At 36.7% G+C, this 17656-nt stretch overlaps 2 protein-coding genes and 1 pseudogene across 5 annotated transcripts; 2 read left to right on the forward strand and 1 right to left on the reverse strand.

Moving 5' to 3' along the window:
- Positions 1 to 156: 156 nt before the first annotated feature.
- On the reverse strand, positions 157 to 7609 carry pgap2 (post-GPI attachment to proteins 2). 3 transcript variants are annotated; one of them, XM_088280221.1, is made up of 7 exons: positions 7472 to 7609; positions 7286 to 7403; positions 6395 to 6563; positions 5198 to 5447; positions 3667 to 3773; positions 3440 to 3548; positions 157 to 2057 (listed from the first exon to the last, which is right to left on the reverse strand). In XM_088280221.1, exons 3-7 carry the CDS (start codon positions 6560 to 6562, stop codon positions 1927 to 1929), a joined length of 765 nt encoding a protein of 254 aa, XP_088136347.1. In that variant the 5' UTR covers position 6563; positions 7286 to 7403; positions 7472 to 7609; the 3' UTR covers positions 157 to 1926. The 3 variants fall into 3 exon arrangements, with proteins under 3 accessions (XP_088136347.1, XP_088136349.1, XP_088136348.1); XM_088280223.1 differs by having other exon boundaries at positions 7221 to 7403; XM_088280222.1 differs by having other exon boundaries at positions 7286 to 7592.
- A 2004-nt stretch (positions 7610 to 9613) lies between these two features.
- timd4 (T cell immunoglobulin and mucin domain containing 4) lies at positions 9614 to 13499 on the forward strand. Its single transcript, XM_088280100.1, has 8 exons — positions 9614 to 9683; positions 10169 to 10344; positions 10654 to 10816; positions 10912 to 10989; positions 12264 to 12346; positions 12603 to 12714; positions 12810 to 12843; positions 13095 to 13499. The coding sequence occupies exons 1-8, from the start codon at positions 9614 to 9616 to the stop codon at positions 13177 to 13179; spliced, it is 801 nt and encodes a 266-aa protein (XP_088136226.1). The 3' UTR covers positions 13180 to 13499.
- Positions 13500 to 14577: 1078 nt separating this feature from the next.
- LOC148319786 (uncharacterized) lies at positions 14578 to 17403 on the forward strand (annotated as a pseudogene). Its single transcript, XR_015839644.1, has 7 exons — positions 14578 to 14727; positions 14813 to 14836; positions 15703 to 16084; positions 16590 to 16666; positions 16749 to 16884; positions 16953 to 17064; positions 17366 to 17403. The product of XR_015839644.1 is annotated as an uncharacterized LOC148319786 (transcript).
- Positions 17404 to 17656: the final 253 nt, after the last annotated feature.

Genomic DNA, 17656 nt, shown 5'->3' on the forward strand with positions numbered 1-17656 from the left:
TCCACATTATGCTGTTACACATCTGAGCCAAGCGATGGCAGTGTGAGCTAAATAACACTGTTTTGAACCACAAATTTGAGGTATCTAAAATCTCTTTGGCTAGGAAGTACAGAGAAGGACAGATGGATGAAAATCACACAGATTTCACCCAGAAAATAACCATGCTGCATTTTATTCTTTCTTTGCTACATTCTAATCCATAGTCACTTGAACACGTTGATTTTCAATGTAAACTATACATGATAAATGTGGAAAATCAGTGCTCAAAAATGTGTGGACAAAATTAAATGCAAACTTCAAAACAAATATTGTTTTTAATGATAATGGAATATCTTATTGACCCATTTGCATAAAACTTACAATGCAAAAATAAAATAAAACCTTTGTGTATCTCTCTGGTCGGCTGCTATCTTACACCTTCAAAACTCTCCCTGCTTTTCACTTATTCCTTAGCAACACAAATATCCATGAAATGTAGAGCAGACATGATGTGCATTTTCTACATAACTTGCCTCTGTAACAAACAATGCCCTTTCCTCACCTGCTTCTTCCAGATCTTGCACCCTCGTCTCTCCATCCTGTTCTTGCCCTCTCAATCTCTCCATGCAACTAGCGCCCTCCTTAATATAGTACATTCAAATGTTTTGTAAGGATGTAGTTAAAAACCTTCAAAACAATACATAAAGCAAGCAAACAAGCCCAGTGGTCCAATTTCTGGGGTTATTACATGAAATGTAGTCATACACTGTAAGCTGTCCATGAGCAGTGGGCCAAAGCAGATTTTAAAGATGGATTACATCACGATTGAAAAATTCAATAAATGTGATTTAAAAGATGCTTATTATTGTGGTCTCCTGAACCACCTGATCATGTTCTCACCTGCTTCATCTTGCTTTCTCTCTTTTCCTCTCTCTTTATCCTCATCTTCCTCGCTTTGTGCTGTCAGCCAAAAAATAACAGTTTGACAGCATACCAAAGAAATATTGGCAAAGTCATTATCATGTAATGATCGGTGCTAGAATTACATTCTCTCACCTACACCTGGCTGACTTCTGAAAAACAAATAAAATAACATGACTATGGAAAAGCAGTCATTTTCAAACAGTGTTTCAGAAGGTTTCCCGTCATAAACTCACATACTAGCAGGTTGGCGAACCTTACTGCCAGAATTAGCTAATGCCACGCCAATGAAAACAACCTAAGCTAATGAAATACTGGCAGTGTTTTTAAAACAGAAAATAAATGCCCCTTTCCCCCAAAAAGAATGCCGATCTTGGCCTAAAATACTTCACGGTGACATTTCATCATAACAGATTCACTGTGTAAACTCTTTACTTTTTAATGAACTACAGCTAGCTGCTCGCACTTTTTGCTTATAAGTGCCGCACCATTACAAGCCTACCGATTAAAGTAATTTTGATTTTGTCAAACATGAGACAATCAGAGGTTTGAGATTCATGCAGGAAAGATGTGCTCAATTTTCCTATTATAACAATTGAGCCTGTTAATTCTTCATCATATAATAAGAGTCATGGGGGGAAATTCATAGGGTAGCCAAGAAAGTTTAAAATAGGGCCGCCTTGCTAATTGTGATCCCAGACAGTTTTCAAAGGATATTGGATGTAAATCCCCCTTCTTAACACATCGCTCACGATAATCATTCAGAAACATCCACTAATAGAGCTTTGTTGACTTAGACCCTAAAATAGGGAAAATTTTCGAATTAGGCCTGATTGTCAGTATTTGTGTTTCCTGCTTTAACTGATGTGAGTAAGTTGACGATATTGGTCTAAGTGAGTTTACACACACATACACACACGTAAAATTTGGCTGAGATAAGCAAACTAAACGAGCAACTTCAAATGACGATGGAATGTTCCAGTTTGACTTGCAGTTATATAAAATGTGAAGTGGGTCATGTTGTTTTCAGTATCGTTTGTCTTCAGGCAGTACGGTCACCATCACAAATTCTTTACCAAAGTCCAAGATCGACGTGGTGTGGAAAGCCATGTTGGAGAAGACCACCAGGTATTCGAATAGAGCGAACAGTGTGTAGACTGAGGACAGCAGAAGATGCAGCGTCAGTAAGAGGACACTTCATCTTTTTGCCATGTTTGTCTTTGAAAAATGACATTTAAAAAAAAAAAAAAAACAGAGGCCAGGCTATAGACTTTGCAAAATTCCATCTAATGTTGCAATTGTGTCTGCTGTATTTACAGAACACATTTACAAATATGTTCTGTCTTATTACAATTTCCTTTTATGCAATTCCATGACAGACAATACATATGAGTACTGCTTTATAGGACATTTAACAAATGTATACATTAATATGTAGTGGAATCTCCAAAGGTGAATGCCTTAAAAACGGTACAATTTATACAGCCTGAAATGGCACTTATTGTGACATAGGAAAAGTCCTGGTTGCTTACAATATGAGCAATACAATTAATTGAACATCATTCACATACACACACATTAGTTACTTGGTTTTTGAATTGTGACGATTCACATACACACACAGTAGTTACTTGGTTTTTGAATTGTGACGATCATGTGATGGTAAATTGGGACCAATATAGTAATTTTCAGATGACTGTTAGGTGAAATCAGAATCGGGATTGCAACGTCGCTATTTTAGATGTATTCTGTTGTATTCAAGTCGTTCATATTTCTTTTTTTAACAAGAGTTAAGAATTTTTTTTTAAAGCTAACTGAAACTAGATATTAAGACATTAAAGCTAACTATAATTAGAGCAAAAATGTCCTTTGTATTTGCCTTTGACAATAAATTTAATGCAAGAGCTTTTAGGGGTTTATTTCAAATGTATTTATTATGGCATTACTGTAAGACTGTACAGAACAAAAAAGCTTGAACTGTCAATTGTATTTTACTTTACTTTATTACACAATAGCTAGTGGCCTTTTTTTTATCTTGAACTCCATAAATACATCACATATGTATAAAAAATTAGACTAAAAACTAAACTGATAAAAACTTAAGTAGAATGAAGAATTTTCAAAACAAAAAGGAACAAATCTGCTGTAAAAACTAATTAACACTATCCATCCATTGATTATCAAACCGCTTATTAATTTAAAAACAACAGAAAAAAATACAAATGTTTTAACTCATGAAAAATCCAAAATTATACCCATGATGGCAGTCATTCGATTAGTCTTTATAAGTATCAATTTAATATAGGTCTTAATTAGATGACAGAAAATATATTGTGTGAAAATTTGTTTTGAAAGTAAAACTACTGTACATGGAAGTGAACCATCATCAGTGTACAGTTGTGCTCCACTTTGTAGGATCCACTGTACTGTATCTAATCCCTTACTATATTGGGGAACAAACGCATCAGGACTGTGAACGTGTCAACAATACCCACGTACTTCACGAGCCATTAAAAGTGATCAAGTCATGAAGGCTCACCTCCAGTCTCGCAGTGTTTGTTATGGCGTCTGAAGAAGTATGCAGCAGCCACGCAGCAGCTCAGGTTGAACAGAAGCAGGCGCACCTTCCACCTGTACGAAATCAGCTCCTGACACAGAAAAACGTGTTTGATCATGACCAAATCACTAAAAAAATTAATAAACCCTTTATTAACCTAACTCCATTGAATGATAAAATCAGAATGCATAAACTTAAGTTGAATTCACCTCTTTGCTCACAGAGTGACTCTTGATCACATACCACAGCCTGCATGTAATCAGCATGTACAGTTGTGAACTCACAATGAACGTGAGGAAGCCACCTTTGTGAACAGCTGCAAAAAAAGAGCTATTATACATATTTTATACACTTCACATCTGATTTTTTGGGAAAATTCATGTAGAAATTATGGATGGACATGGTAATGGATTTTGCAATTAATGTAGTCAGTGAGGCATGGGAAGTTGAGCTATATATGCGTAGACACAACACTGGTAAGAGGCACTATTCTTATTATTCAGAAAACAATGTGAAAATGATTTGGGTTGTTTTTAAAAAGTCAGTGTTTCAATAATGGTGCAAACCGTCCATCAAGGTAGTAATCTCATATTTTTTAGGGCACTTCTAAGTAGGGAACAATACAGGCTGATGAGCAAATCGTTTAAGTTAATGATTAGATGACAGTGGCTATTTTTTTACTCCTTCTAAACTGAGCAGAGAGGGGAGGGGTGAGCAGAAGACATGTGGAGGGAGCGAGTCGGTAGGGAAGAAAACGAGAGCAACTGCTCTAATAACTCAAACATACTTATACAGATGTTGTTATAATATGTTGATTAACGTGCATTGCAACTTTTTTTTAAAGCATACCAGTGAACCCTATGTACAAAATGAGTAACCAATGGGTCAGTTCTAAAAATTGCTCACCAGTGATGGGACACTGTGAGTTAGTAAGAAGAATTAAAACAGAATTAAGAATGTTAACATTTATTTATTTATGCATTTTTACTTACGTAATCAATTTGACTTTACCTAAATTTACCAAATATTCTAGATTTTCAAAAAAAAAATCAATTTAGCAAATTTTTTTTAAACCAAACACCTAAAAAAAAAGCAATTTTACAGCTGTAATTTTAATGCCGTGATACCATCAGAATATGTTATTGATGACTATTTGCTTTATGTTGTCTTATCACAGAGATTAAAGTTAAACGCTAGTTGCGTTTGAAAAAAAAATAGCGACGTGAGAAGGAAAAGTCAAGAAATAAGATGAAACGACTGCTGTATTGTAAACTAGAACCTCTCTGTTCACTAGTAAGTTGTTAGTGCAAGAAGTGCATCTGTGAACAACCAAATTCTAGTAAAAATAAAAAAGCCTCATTTAAAAAAAAAAAACAACAACCTTATAATCGATTAATCACCTTGGGCTCTTTTCACACTGCACTTTACCTACACACTATGTATATACTGATGTTGCAGAGCGACAGCAGTGCCCCTCGAATTAATATAATTTGCATTTTCATAATGACGTCAGAAAGCGTTTCCGTGTACGTGTACTCTTTTGGCTGACTTTACCATAAACGCCATAATTAAACTCTACGAGCGCTGATTGTCTTTTCCTCCTCCTTAAAATGAGCAAAGCCAGGATTTTCTTTTGGAACAATGACAGAAACATCTTGCCCAAGTGAATTCCAATTGTCGTCTAAACCATGGGGAAAGGCCTCATTGAGTAAGTGCACTGTGAAAACTCCTTTTACTCACTATATATCTCCGTGGACGCCACGTAGGTGAGCAGCAGCAGGGCGCAGTTTTCGGCCAGGTTACACGCAAATGCTATCCAGCTCAAGAGCAGATCCGGAAACTTGGCAGCAAAGCGACTGCGGTAGAAGCTGAAATAGGTGGTAGCCAACAGGAAACGCGGTGCCGAGTGCAGTCCAATGCAGAAGCGCCAGATGTAGAGCTCCGGCACGCGGCTGATGGCGGCACTGATTGAAGGGAGGTAGTTGGACACCTGGTGGAGCACACAAACTCTAATCAACTGCTTACAGTTAAATAAAAGTCAACACCACAACAGGGCCGGTGGTGGGAAGAAGGGCTGGGCAGTTATGGAAAAAAGTAATCCGGATAATTTTTGATAGATATTGAAATCCTGGAAGGCGCTTTGTTACAGCTCCAGCTGTAGTGAAATGCGCTATATAAATAAAGTTGTATTGAATTGTATTAAACACAATTTTTCATTTATTTCAAAACATTGTCTCAAGTCAACTAGCAATACCGAACTTTAAATCTAACTTGAAAGAAAAAATTTAAATAATTTAGTAGCAGGTGAAATATATTAAAAGCGACTCAATGGCCTCACAGTGCAGAGGTGCACGGTTCGATTTTTCCTTCCTCTGTGGAGTTTGCATATTCTCCCCGAGCCTGCGTGGGTTTTCTCTGGGTGCTCCAGATTCCAAAGACATGCATGGTAGGTTAATTGAACACTCTAAATTTTCCCTAGGTATGAGCATGAGCATGGATGGTTGTTCGTCTATGTGCGCCCTGCGATTGGCTGGCAACCAGTTAAGGGTGTCCCCTGCCTACTGCCCAAAGACAGCTGGGATAGGCTCCAGCACCCCGCGACCCTTGTGAGGAGAAGCGACTAAGATGATGCATAGATGGATTTTTTTTTACAGATTAATAAAATAGCGTTTGTGGGTAGCAATTATTTTAATGTAAATCCTTCCTGCACATGCTCATGCTAATTCTTACTAGCCCGTCAATATGAATATACAAACAAAGGTTACGGTTATGTACATTTCAGAGTGTGGAATTAGAAATAAATAAATAAGAAATTGTCTATTACTTAAGGATTTGAATCAACAATTCAGCTTTTACCAGTTTTTTTTTTACCCAAGTATCTATACGTCTACTAAAGTACAGAGTATAAGTATTTGAGCCACTCTGGTCAGGATTTACGTGACAGTGCGTATAGTTGGCATCTTCAAAGTGGTAGATGATGGAAATGAACAGGGACACAATAAGGCCGGTCACAGGGAGAAGAAGCATCCCTGTGACAAAGGTGGTGAAGGAAAGCTGCATCAGGGGCCGATCCCGGTCCAGGCTGCTGTATGGCAAGTGAAGCATCCTGGGTGATGGCAGAAAACATGGGGACATGTTATAGAAAACTGACATTTTTAATATCTTGTACATAAAAAAATCAAATCGGTCCACTTTCAAATCCGACCATCCTTGAATTGTTTCACATCCCGTATATTGAAAACCCTATCAAATTGTTTGTTCTGGAGCGATGCACACCCCTACACTGTAGTCAGGGCTCAGGGTTCATCATGGTAACGAAAAAAGGATTTGCCATTCGCCAAGCAGTAATCATCTCAGGGAGACAAGAAATAAGATGTCTAAAGTGTACTTTAATTCTTGATCCTCGGGGTATTTCGATGAAAGCATGTCACAGAAATGCTATAGATAGATGGGAGCTGCGTTAAACATTGAAAAACGTGACAATATGTCTTCTTTTTATAGTTTTGTATTACCACGACCCTCTGATAACTCTTATCATACGTTTTAGGCGTATTTCTTACAAACCTCCTATGTTTACGCTGCCTGAAATGTATTTTCTGCAAAAAACGCGCACGAATCTAATTCGGAAACAGAACCAAAAAAGAAAACAATTCATGAGGTCGGTGATAATCTCCATCATTCTTTACATGTGTAATCCGGTCACGTAAGTAATGAGGTACAGTAATGAGGTACAGTAATTCGGTCATCAAGTGACATAACCTACCTTCCCGTGACGTTACTAGACGTCGCGACGTAGTTTAAAGAAACATTTAAATGTCAAATACGCACGTTTACTGCTTTCCCGACGTTTCTTCTCCAGTCATTCCATCGTGTTTTGACACGGCCCCAAAACAATATTCCAGTTAGCTGGGGTTAGCTACGTGGCTAATGTAGCGTCGAAAAAGACCTATCAAATATAGAAAATTTAGTTGTTACAGAGAGGTAAAAAACATTAACTACACGTTTAGAAGTCACCTCAGATGTTGTGGCTAGTTTATTATCTATGAAGCATTTAAACACTATTCTGCTACCAGGTGGTCAAAGTTACGATTCCAACCAGTGTCCATCTCCGGTAAAAACCACGAGGGTTCAACTCTGGTTTTAAAAATAAAAGCTAATGACAAAATGACGGAAGTGTTGAATTCTTTTCACAATAAACAAATTTTAGTATTAAAACTTCAAACAGTATTTATATTATACATGCATTACATATAACATGATGTGGTAAACACTGTTTTAAATGGGACCGGTTATACTGGAAAAAAATGCATTTGGAGGATGCAACACATGTCTTGTAGCCTTGATTTCTAGATGGGATTTATTGCAGATCTGTTGTATGGTACTCAAATACGAGTATAATTGCAATGCATTAGAGAGACCTATTATTTACAAACCACATTTGGTTTCTTTCTATTTCAGATTTTTGGATCATTAGGGACTTATTTTAGCTACTCTGTGACCACTTTTCTAAAATCTTGCATTTCATGAAATCATTTGGAGGGCCCCTTGGTAATGTCACATTAAAATGCCTCTCAGTGCCATAAAAGAAAGAAAAGACATGAAGTGACAGGGGGTTATTTGACAGGAATAATGGAGTAGTTTGTACATCTGTGACGTTGCCACAGTTGACCATTCAGAGTGTATGTGTGTGCGAGCGAGAGAAACACAAAGTCCTTTTGTACGCCTTATTTCCTTCCATCGCTTAATTTTTTTTGTTTTCATTCAGTTTTCTTTCATAGGCAGTATAAAAAATGTTGATTCTGATTGGAGGGAAAGAAAATTACAAGAATGCATAAATCCATTTTAAGATTAAGTCACTTTGTTGTCATTACTTTTTTGTGCAATAAGACAAAAGTACTAGCCCAGAAATAAACAGAGAAAGTATTAAAAGTTTTAGACATTTGCTGAAGATTTTTTTTTATTTATTTCTTCATAGTACTGCGGCAGGGTTCTACATTAACAGTGTGCCAGCCGAAATTCACTGTCACTGACTGGATTGGGAAAATGTAAATTTCACAGATAAATATGATGACTTCTTAAATTGATCAATCATCATTGATATTTTTACCACACTCTGCACATATTTTGTGAGTCAGGTTAAGTCTTTCCATAAAGGAATGGCTTGAACAACATATAAAACTCATAAAACGCCAAATGTTACTCAGTAAGATTTTATACTGCGAAAACATGAAATGCAAAAAAAAAAAAAAAAAGCAAAAACAAACAAAAAAAAAAACAGACAAAAAATACACAGAAGTAATATTTTATTAAAGGGTTAAATAATACAATGACTCTAAATAGGAAATAATCAATGTATCAGATTATACCAGAGCCAGTGTCACCAGGCCATCACCCTATTCGGGTTAATGTAGGACCCTGTTTGGTACCTTGACATAAGAGTCGCGAAACTCATGCATTGTTCACGACGAGTCATCATTCAGCCATGTAGAGAGGCAATCTAAAAAATTTCACACACATATTTTCTTTATCCTATGCAAAATGATGATTTAAGTCTTTATGTTCCATTTAATCATGGTGTTGTTATATGTTTTTAAGAACATACAATATTACACATTTTTATTAGGTTTTTTGGGGAAATATTAAAGCTATTTCCAATCATTGTACTGGGGCAAGAAGATTGTTAGGGATGGTGATGACTGTGATTAAGGAACAAATTAAATTAGTATCTTAAGATGTCCCTCTATTAAAAACAATGAGACTCAGCCCATCCAAATTTAACTTTTTTTTTCATTGTATTGTTTTTTAACCAATATTTTATGTATTTTCCTTCATAAAATTCAAGTGAGCGAACAAAATCTACTTTAAAAGTAATGAAGAAATTCTGTACGTTATATTAAAGTTACACTTTTCTTTGTCGTACTTTTTAATTTGAGATTGATAAAAATTACCATTTTTATAATTACCATAAAGCTGTGAGGTTGCAAAACACACAGCTAACATTCAGCATGAATCAATGAAGTCTTTATTATTGACTGTAACACCCAACCACCCAGCCGCACGCACACACGCACACACACACACAAAGTTCCATTATTGGCTCAGTGTGCATCAGTGTGAGTGGTCCTACAATGAGCACACACACACATACACACCACAATGGCCTCCACGTCGCCTCGCCACCGTCTAATGCCTCAGACCTTCACCGCCATGGTCCTCATCCTGTCAGGTGAGCCATTCACTGATGTCATCACGACATACATGACTGCCGACATCAACAAGCACATGTAATGAGAAGACTTCAAGAAGCTCTTTGTCTCTTTCACATTTGGATGTTGACTTGCTGGGGATTTTGTGCATGTATGGCACGGTGCGTTATAGTGTCTGCCTCGCACTTACGTGGTACTGGGTTTGAACTTCAGTTCTTGCTGTCTGGCGTTTGTATGTTTTTTTTCTTGGGTTATCTCTCCATATTTCTTCCATGTATGTTAGCTTCACTGAAGAAAAAAATTGTAGTGAGTGTGCTGGCAACCAGTCCAGGGTGTTTGTCTCTTGCCCAAAGTCAGCTGGGATGAACTCCAGATCACCAGCAACCGTAGGAGGAGGACAAGTACTTTTGAAAATGAATGGATGGATCTTTCTGTGTATCAATAGCCAATATAGCTGAAGCAGTGTATTCTAAGTAATGCAAACTATATTTGCGTCTCACTGCAGGTGGCGTTGTTCCCGTTTCCTGTTTTAAAGTGACTGAAGGTGGCGTGGCCTCACTGTCCTGTCAATACTCAGTGGAGCGTTTCGGCCTGAGTCGGGTGTGCTGGGGCCGAGGCTGTGGGACCCTCTGGTGCAGCAACATTCTGATCGAAACCGACGAGAACGGTGTTATCTCTGCTGTAATGAGACACTTTTACACAAAGCTCAGATTGACAATGCTGTGTAAAATGCGTGTTACACTGCAACTGGTGCTTTCAATACAATAGGGCGCCACATCAGTGGTAATTATGAAACTTCAAGCCCTTAATCAGAAATGTAGATGTTGCCTTATACACCAGGCACACCACTGATATGATCTCTAGTGAGGATTTCGAAAGATACGGCATTGGTTCTTATTTTTCGTTCTGTCATTGGTTCATCATCTGTTTATAAAGAAGATCATACAAAAAAATCCAACACAACTCAGAACAACTGTATCCCTACGGCAGGTGGATGACCGCTTTCGGCTGACGGGAGACATCCTGGAAGGACAAATGGATCTGGACATCTTGAAAGTGAGGCGGAGCGACAGCGGGCCATACTGCTGCAGGGTGGACATCGACGGGTTGTTCAATGACAAGAAGGTGATTATGAACCTGCGGGTGGTCAAAGGTGCGTTTTCTTGGATAAAGTAGAAAAAATGTGTCTTAACTCGTTCATTTAGAGGTTTATTTGCAGCACTTTCTTGTTTTTTTTTTCTCTGACAGCTTCAAACAACAATCCGACAACAACATTGCCTACAACAACCACGACAATACAGATCACAGAGGCGTCAACTTTGGGAGGTGAGACAATTCTCAGCAACAGATCTTGTGAAACAAAAGTGGGCATGGTACAAAACCTTGGGGGACACCATTGTGGATTTTAATGTAATCCGTATGACTGGCCTATGAAAATAGTAAAGGAAAATATAGCTTCAGAGACTCATGGGTTCACAACAGAGTTCCGTTCCTGCTGCACAGATGTGACATAGTAAAATCACTAATCTGTGCCAATGCAGAGGGAAATTTCTATGTACATATTTGAAAAAAAAATTCTCAGTCATAAATATTAATCATTAAAATGAAAAACACTAAGGACTTCTGTAAAAACTCAGCAGTGCAAGCTGTTTCATTGCGACTCTCAATAATGGGCCGAGCACAGAACCTTTGGGGACACCTGCGTGGTCTTCGATCTATTCTGTACAACTGACCCTAAACATCCATTAATTTGTCTATTTTGAAGTCTAACTATACTATTTATTATGTTTTAGGTCAGGTATGTCAAACTCATTTTTTTGCAGGCCACGTTGTAGTTACGGTTTCCCTTGGAGGTCCATCATAACTGCGAACCCATGTAAATGTTTAATCATCCCCTCATATTATGATAAATACAGTCCTCAACAAATTGATGGATCAATTTGTTTAGAAAGTTTAGAAATCAGAAGAATAATTGTTAGTTCAACTATTTTTAAGTTAATGTAATAAGGGGTTTGGTAACAAGGAAATGCTTGCAATGTCTCAATATTATTATTGAGTATTTTCAGTATTTTCTATCATTGCAGTACTTTCCTGTCATTTTAGTACTCTCACCATTACAGTACTTTTATCAGTGTAATATCTTTATCATTGCAGTATTTTCAATCATTCAGTAGTTTTTATCATTACAGTGTTTCCCCCTCTGTATAATGGACAGTCATTAGGAGTGTTTCCTTACACTTAGATACGTTTATACTGTGTATATTTGCATGCTTTTTATGAATGTCTGCTGCTAATGTTATACATTAACGGCTACATTACGCCGCCGACTCTGTGTGATCTATATCTTTGCTGCTGTAACACTTCAAATTTCCCCATTGTGGGACTAATAAAGAACATCTTTATCTTTATCTTTATCTTTATTGCATATGAATATTTGGTCCATAGTTTAGCAAACATTTTGGAAGTTGACATGCTCGATTTGCCTACGCAGGCCAAATAAAATGATGTGTTGGGTCAGATTTAGGTTATTAATGTTTAGAATGTCAATTTAGCTGTGAATCTGTCATGAGTAAGAAATTTCACAATCTGTGTTTTGGCAGTTAACAGGAGAACACTGCCTCTGTTGCCTCAGATGGATTTAGCCAAGAGGAACTCATCAGTGCTGCACTCCACCACCATCACTGTGAGCACCAGAAATATGCTATTTTAAAAACCCATACATATACCATATAGACTGCCGTGCCCTAGATTTACAGTGGGACTTGTCATTTACTCAAAAATGAGTTTTGTAAATAAAGCACATTTTTGGATTAGGTTATAAAAACTTTTGCGCAAACAGATAAACTACCAAGTAGCTAAACTTGTTTGCTTAACTAGACAAGACAAGTAGTAATTTAGGATGGACTAAGTAGTTTCCAATAAAACTTTTTGTCTTTAAGGTGGTGAACCCTCCCGCGACACTCTCCCTTCACGTCAACGTTCCTGTCCTGTCGCTCTCCCTCACCGTTCTGATAACGCTCACCGCCGTTTTCCTCTCTCTGGCCTTCAAGCGTACGTTTTCGTCCACATTATCACACTTATTGTCATCATAATACCTGAATGAAGAATGTTAACTGGAATGTGTGTCATTGTCTTTTGTCATACAGGTGGGTTATACAGACCAGCTTTAAGGAGCGGCTGGTGAGCACACTGTTCTTTTTAAACTGGCTCTATTCTGTGGGGTGTTCTTACTTTGTCTTCTAGAGGACTCATATAGAAAAATGGGAGGTTGCAAAGGCCACTTTAACATTCTTCTATCCATTGTTAATTTTCGTAGAAAATGCGAGGGAAAAAAAATCACATGACGGGCCTCAAATGGCCCCTACGAAGTAGTTTGAATACGAACAGACGTAGATATTAGACAACTTTGATGGTAGAATTTTCTCTTCCAGTTTTTCAAGTGAGGAACCTCCTCACATCATCTACGAGATCAGGATGAGAAGACCAGTCCAAGAGAATATCTACACTCTTGACTAGACTCAATCACATACTGTCAACTGGACTGAATTTGAATTACGACTACTTTTCTCCATGAGGCCCATTGTTTTGATGGATTTATGACAGTACAGTATTTTTTTTTTTACAACCGAAATGTTTTCTTTTTCTTAAACTGTGAATAAACGTACTTTTGGTCAGATAATGCTGTTTATAAATTTCAGTTGAGGTTTGAAAAATTTGAGTGAACTACATCTTAACGTTTATATAGGATAATTGTAAGAATTTGCAACTTGCTGAATTTAAGCTTCAAAATCAAAAATGTAAGTGTCGCTCTGACAAGATTATTATTTTTTTATCTTAATTTTTGGAGAGAGGGGGCTATTGTGACATTAGATTAAAGATACAATGTTGTAATAATTAAATTGAGTGGGGAAAAATATTCTACAAATAAAAAAAAACAGAAAACTAAATGTATGCGAACCGGATTTTATAAAAATTGATCATGAATAAATTAAACAATGTTACGAGAATAACATCACAATGTTATGGGAATTAAGTTATAATATGAGGAAAAAATTCTTCTAGTAAATTGTTTTTTCCCAGCAAACTGTCATGTTAAGATATAAAGTTGTGGTATTAAGACGAACGTCATATTTTTGAGACAATTAAATTTGAACATTATTACGTGTAATAGACAACGTCCTTAACCAGCTTTGATAATTGGCAATATACAGATGGACATTGTGACTGTTTGTTACTTCTCCATGTGTTTGATGGAACTGAAAACAACAACAAAGTATCTTTATGCAATGTGTTACCATAAATGACAAAGGATTGCTGTACATTTGCTCAGCTTGTATGCTTAATATCTTGTTCATTAAGACGATAGCCTGCGGTTTATTCCATTCATGTGTGGAAGTCAGCACACACTCTAATGTGTGATATGTATATTATCGTTCGCCTCAGGAGTACAAAGTTCATCCTACGTCATCTCCTCACATACACGCATACTGAAACAATTCCCTCCTCAAATAGAATTCCCTTACTTTTATTCCAGCAAGTGCAGCTGAGTTAGTAAAACATACAGTATACCACTGCATTGAAGATTCTGGCTTTCGAACAATAATGTGTGTACTAAACATGAAACAAAATAAACAAAAAGGGACTAGTTATTCCATATGTAGTGTGTATGTGATCCGGAGTCCCGCAAACTATTTTAATTTAAAATATCAAATGTACAGTACAACATAGAAACACACGTTGATGATGAGGGAACAAAACTATATTTCTGTTGCTGTACCTGCCCTCATTAGCAGCTTCTTTCATGTAACAGTATCTTGACACATGGATGACTCAATTTTAGCCCAAACTCCAAAGTGACTGTTAAGGGCAAACACCCACCAGGTGCAAGAGTTGCATGTCTATAAATCGACACACTTTTAGCTCTAAGTCAAATAAAGCGACGACAGTCTCAACAGATAAACGTCACCAAAGCTCTTTAAGTTAACTCCACCTTTGCATTGAGTTGTCATTCATGAGAGGACCTCCATTCCAACATGGCTTCACTCAAGTTAATGCTGGTGGCTTGTAAGTAAAGTCTAATGACAATACAGGAATAATAATGCAGCGTGTGTTAAATTTGATAAAGAAAATATGTGCGTTTGTGTTTCAGTGTTGGCCTTCACACTCATAACAGGTAAATGCAAACTCTATAAAGTTTAATTTTTTAATTGATGAAAATAATTATTGGGCAAAAATAACTGCAAAAATGAAGAAGAGAAAATTTGTTTTGTATTGATGTCTTTGACTTAATTTCACCAAAACAAATTCAGAAATCTAAAGTATTACATTTAAAACATCTGATAGAAATGCCGAAAAATTACACTGAGCTAAATCCATTTTTGTTTGAGAATCAATAAAACGCTTATCTTGCTCTAAATCTAGATTTTGATAAGCAGGGGTCTATTATGGAAATCTGAATTTCAACAAAAGTGAATTTTATTGATTATCTTTTGTAAAATATTGATATATTTGACATGACCTAGACCATTGTTGTACTAAACTTCATTGGGTGGGAAAAAAGTGGCATTAGCTCACTCTAGTTCTCAGTAACGCATGACAGTGATCTTAATATGCTAAGTCTCCATTAAATTTTTCATATTCATTCTTTCATAAAACAATAATAACTACCTATGAAGAGTCAAACTTTTTTTTCAATGTGTTTATTGAACAAAAGCTGAAGCTAGGTGTTCCTTCATGACTTAAAAACATTTTATGTCGGAGGCCCAGTTATGGTCTGGGGCTGCTTTGCTACAACTGGCATTTGGTTTTTTGACGTCTTTGCAGGGTACAATGAAATCTCAAGACTGTCAAGAGATTTCTTTAAGGAAAGGGTACCAATAATTTTGTCCTAGACTTCAGAGATTAAAATAAAGTATTTTTGTCAAAAAATAAAAAGAAACACACAGTTTTATCTCCCCCTGATCTGAAATTAAGGAATATTTTGTTTTTGTAGTCCTGATTAAAAGCATATCCTAAATTGTTGCGGTTTGCTCTGTGCAGTCAGCTCTGACTCGTCGTCATCCTCCTCATCTTCTTCGGAAGAATCAGATGACAGTGAGGATGAATGTGGCGGAGAAAATGAGGGTGAATCTGAAGGAGGAGAAAATGAAGAGTCAGAAGGGGGAGAAAATTAAGAGGGGTCTGAAGGAGGAGAAAATGAAAAAGAATCTAAAGGGGAAACTGAAGGTTCCGAAGCAGAAAACAAAGGAGCTGAAGGAGGAGAAAATGAAAAAGAAGCAAATGGAGGAGAAAACGAAGGAGGTGATAAAGTAGAAGCTGAAAAAGCATCAAATGGAGGAGAAAACGAAGGAGCTAAAAGAGGAGAACACGAAGGAGTTGAAAGAGGAGAAAATGAAGGAGCTGAGATTGAAAATGAAGAGAGGTGAGTACGAGCCAACATTCGTTTGCGTCTACTGAATCTGTCTCTCAAAAACATTTACTGCAAATCTTTACTCGTTCTGTTCAATTTTGTTTGAAAAAAATGGCATGTTGGATGAAACATATTTATGTGTTAAAATAATAATCAAATTGGAAATTGAGTAAAGTCAGCTTTATTGTAAATATTAAAACATTAAAAAGCACATTCTTGCATTACGTTAAACGCAAAAGAATAACATTAATGTTAGTTCCACCTGATCATCAATTATGTAATTGGAACAATTCATTCATCAATGAATAAAGATCCTGCATTTTCCACATAATTGAGGAGGATTTATTCAAACAGTCATCCCCACTCAGTCCAGTACTTTTATAATTACCCAAAGCATTGTACACTCAACTTATCTTCACTGATTATTAGAACGGGAGAGAAACGCACTCATTGATGAAAATAAAATTAGATATTGTGTTGTCATTTTTCATTGCTGCCTTACTTTGTTGCACTGCAGCTATTACAACTTCTGCCGGAATAACACCTGCCTCACTGCAGTCATCTGCGACGGCCAGACGGACCTGATCAATTGTAGTAAGTCAAGTTCTAGTCTTTGTAATATGTCAAATGATCATATTAGCCCCTATTAAATAACACACTTTTTCTCACTACACAGCTGCCCCTCAAATGATCCAAGTACATTGAGCCACTTACGGGCATCAGGGGAAGACATTTTGCTGGTCGGCGGAGATGGAGGACACCAATCAGAATCTGAATTGCACAACCTACATCACAAGTCTTGTGGCTGAAAGGCAAGGCCGAGTTCAGAGTGGCACAAAGGTAACTTTCTCAAATGATTAACTTTGGCTTTTATTTGTAGATGTGAAGAGAGGTCCGTGTGTGACATCCCGTCATTCAATGGCACTCTTCTTGTAGACCCTTGCCAAGGCACAGAAAAGTACATGTGGATTGGATACCAGTGTGTCTGACAGGTGAGGAAGATTTGTTACAGAACATTTGAATGGTGAAACAGTAAAAAAAAGTGCCCGAACAATGGGATCAACAGTTTATGCTTTAATGTCCATGGGTCGCATCTATTAATTGAAATAATTACAGTTCCATCCATTTATTAGTAAGTAGATTTTATTTGGCTTCAACCAATTTTATTTGAAAAATTCAATTCTCATGTTTTCCATAGCTGTTATTAAATGAATGAACCTTGTTGAAACGTCCACGTCTTGCATTTGACAATGATACTGTCTAACCTATTGCACCAATTTTTGTGTTTTACAGGATCAAGATTGAGAACTTATGTAGATCCAAAATGAAGAGTTTTCTCTTTATCTAATAATAATCCCATTACATTTTTCAAAAATAAACAAACAAAAAAACATTACCTCCTAATTTTTGGTTTCAGTATGTTAGAGTTCAGTTCACACCTTAATAATTGTCATTACGTGTTTTAATAATTTACAGGAGGATTTAAAAACTGAAAACAAATAAAGACGTGAATAAGTAAAAATGTGTGTTTATTTGAAATGTTTTTAGTAAGACAGTACTGTACCTATTTTTTGCAAGAATCGA

Source organism: Idiotropiscis lumnitzeri, chromosome 17, assembly GCF_059441095.1.
Source record: "Idiotropiscis lumnitzeri isolate Australia: NSW breed Sydney's pygmy pipehorse chromosome 17, RoL_Ilum_1.0, whole genome shotgun sequence".
In the NCBI taxonomy this organism is placed as follows: domain Eukaryota; kingdom Metazoa; phylum Chordata; class Actinopteri; order Syngnathiformes; family Syngnathidae; genus Idiotropiscis; species Idiotropiscis lumnitzeri.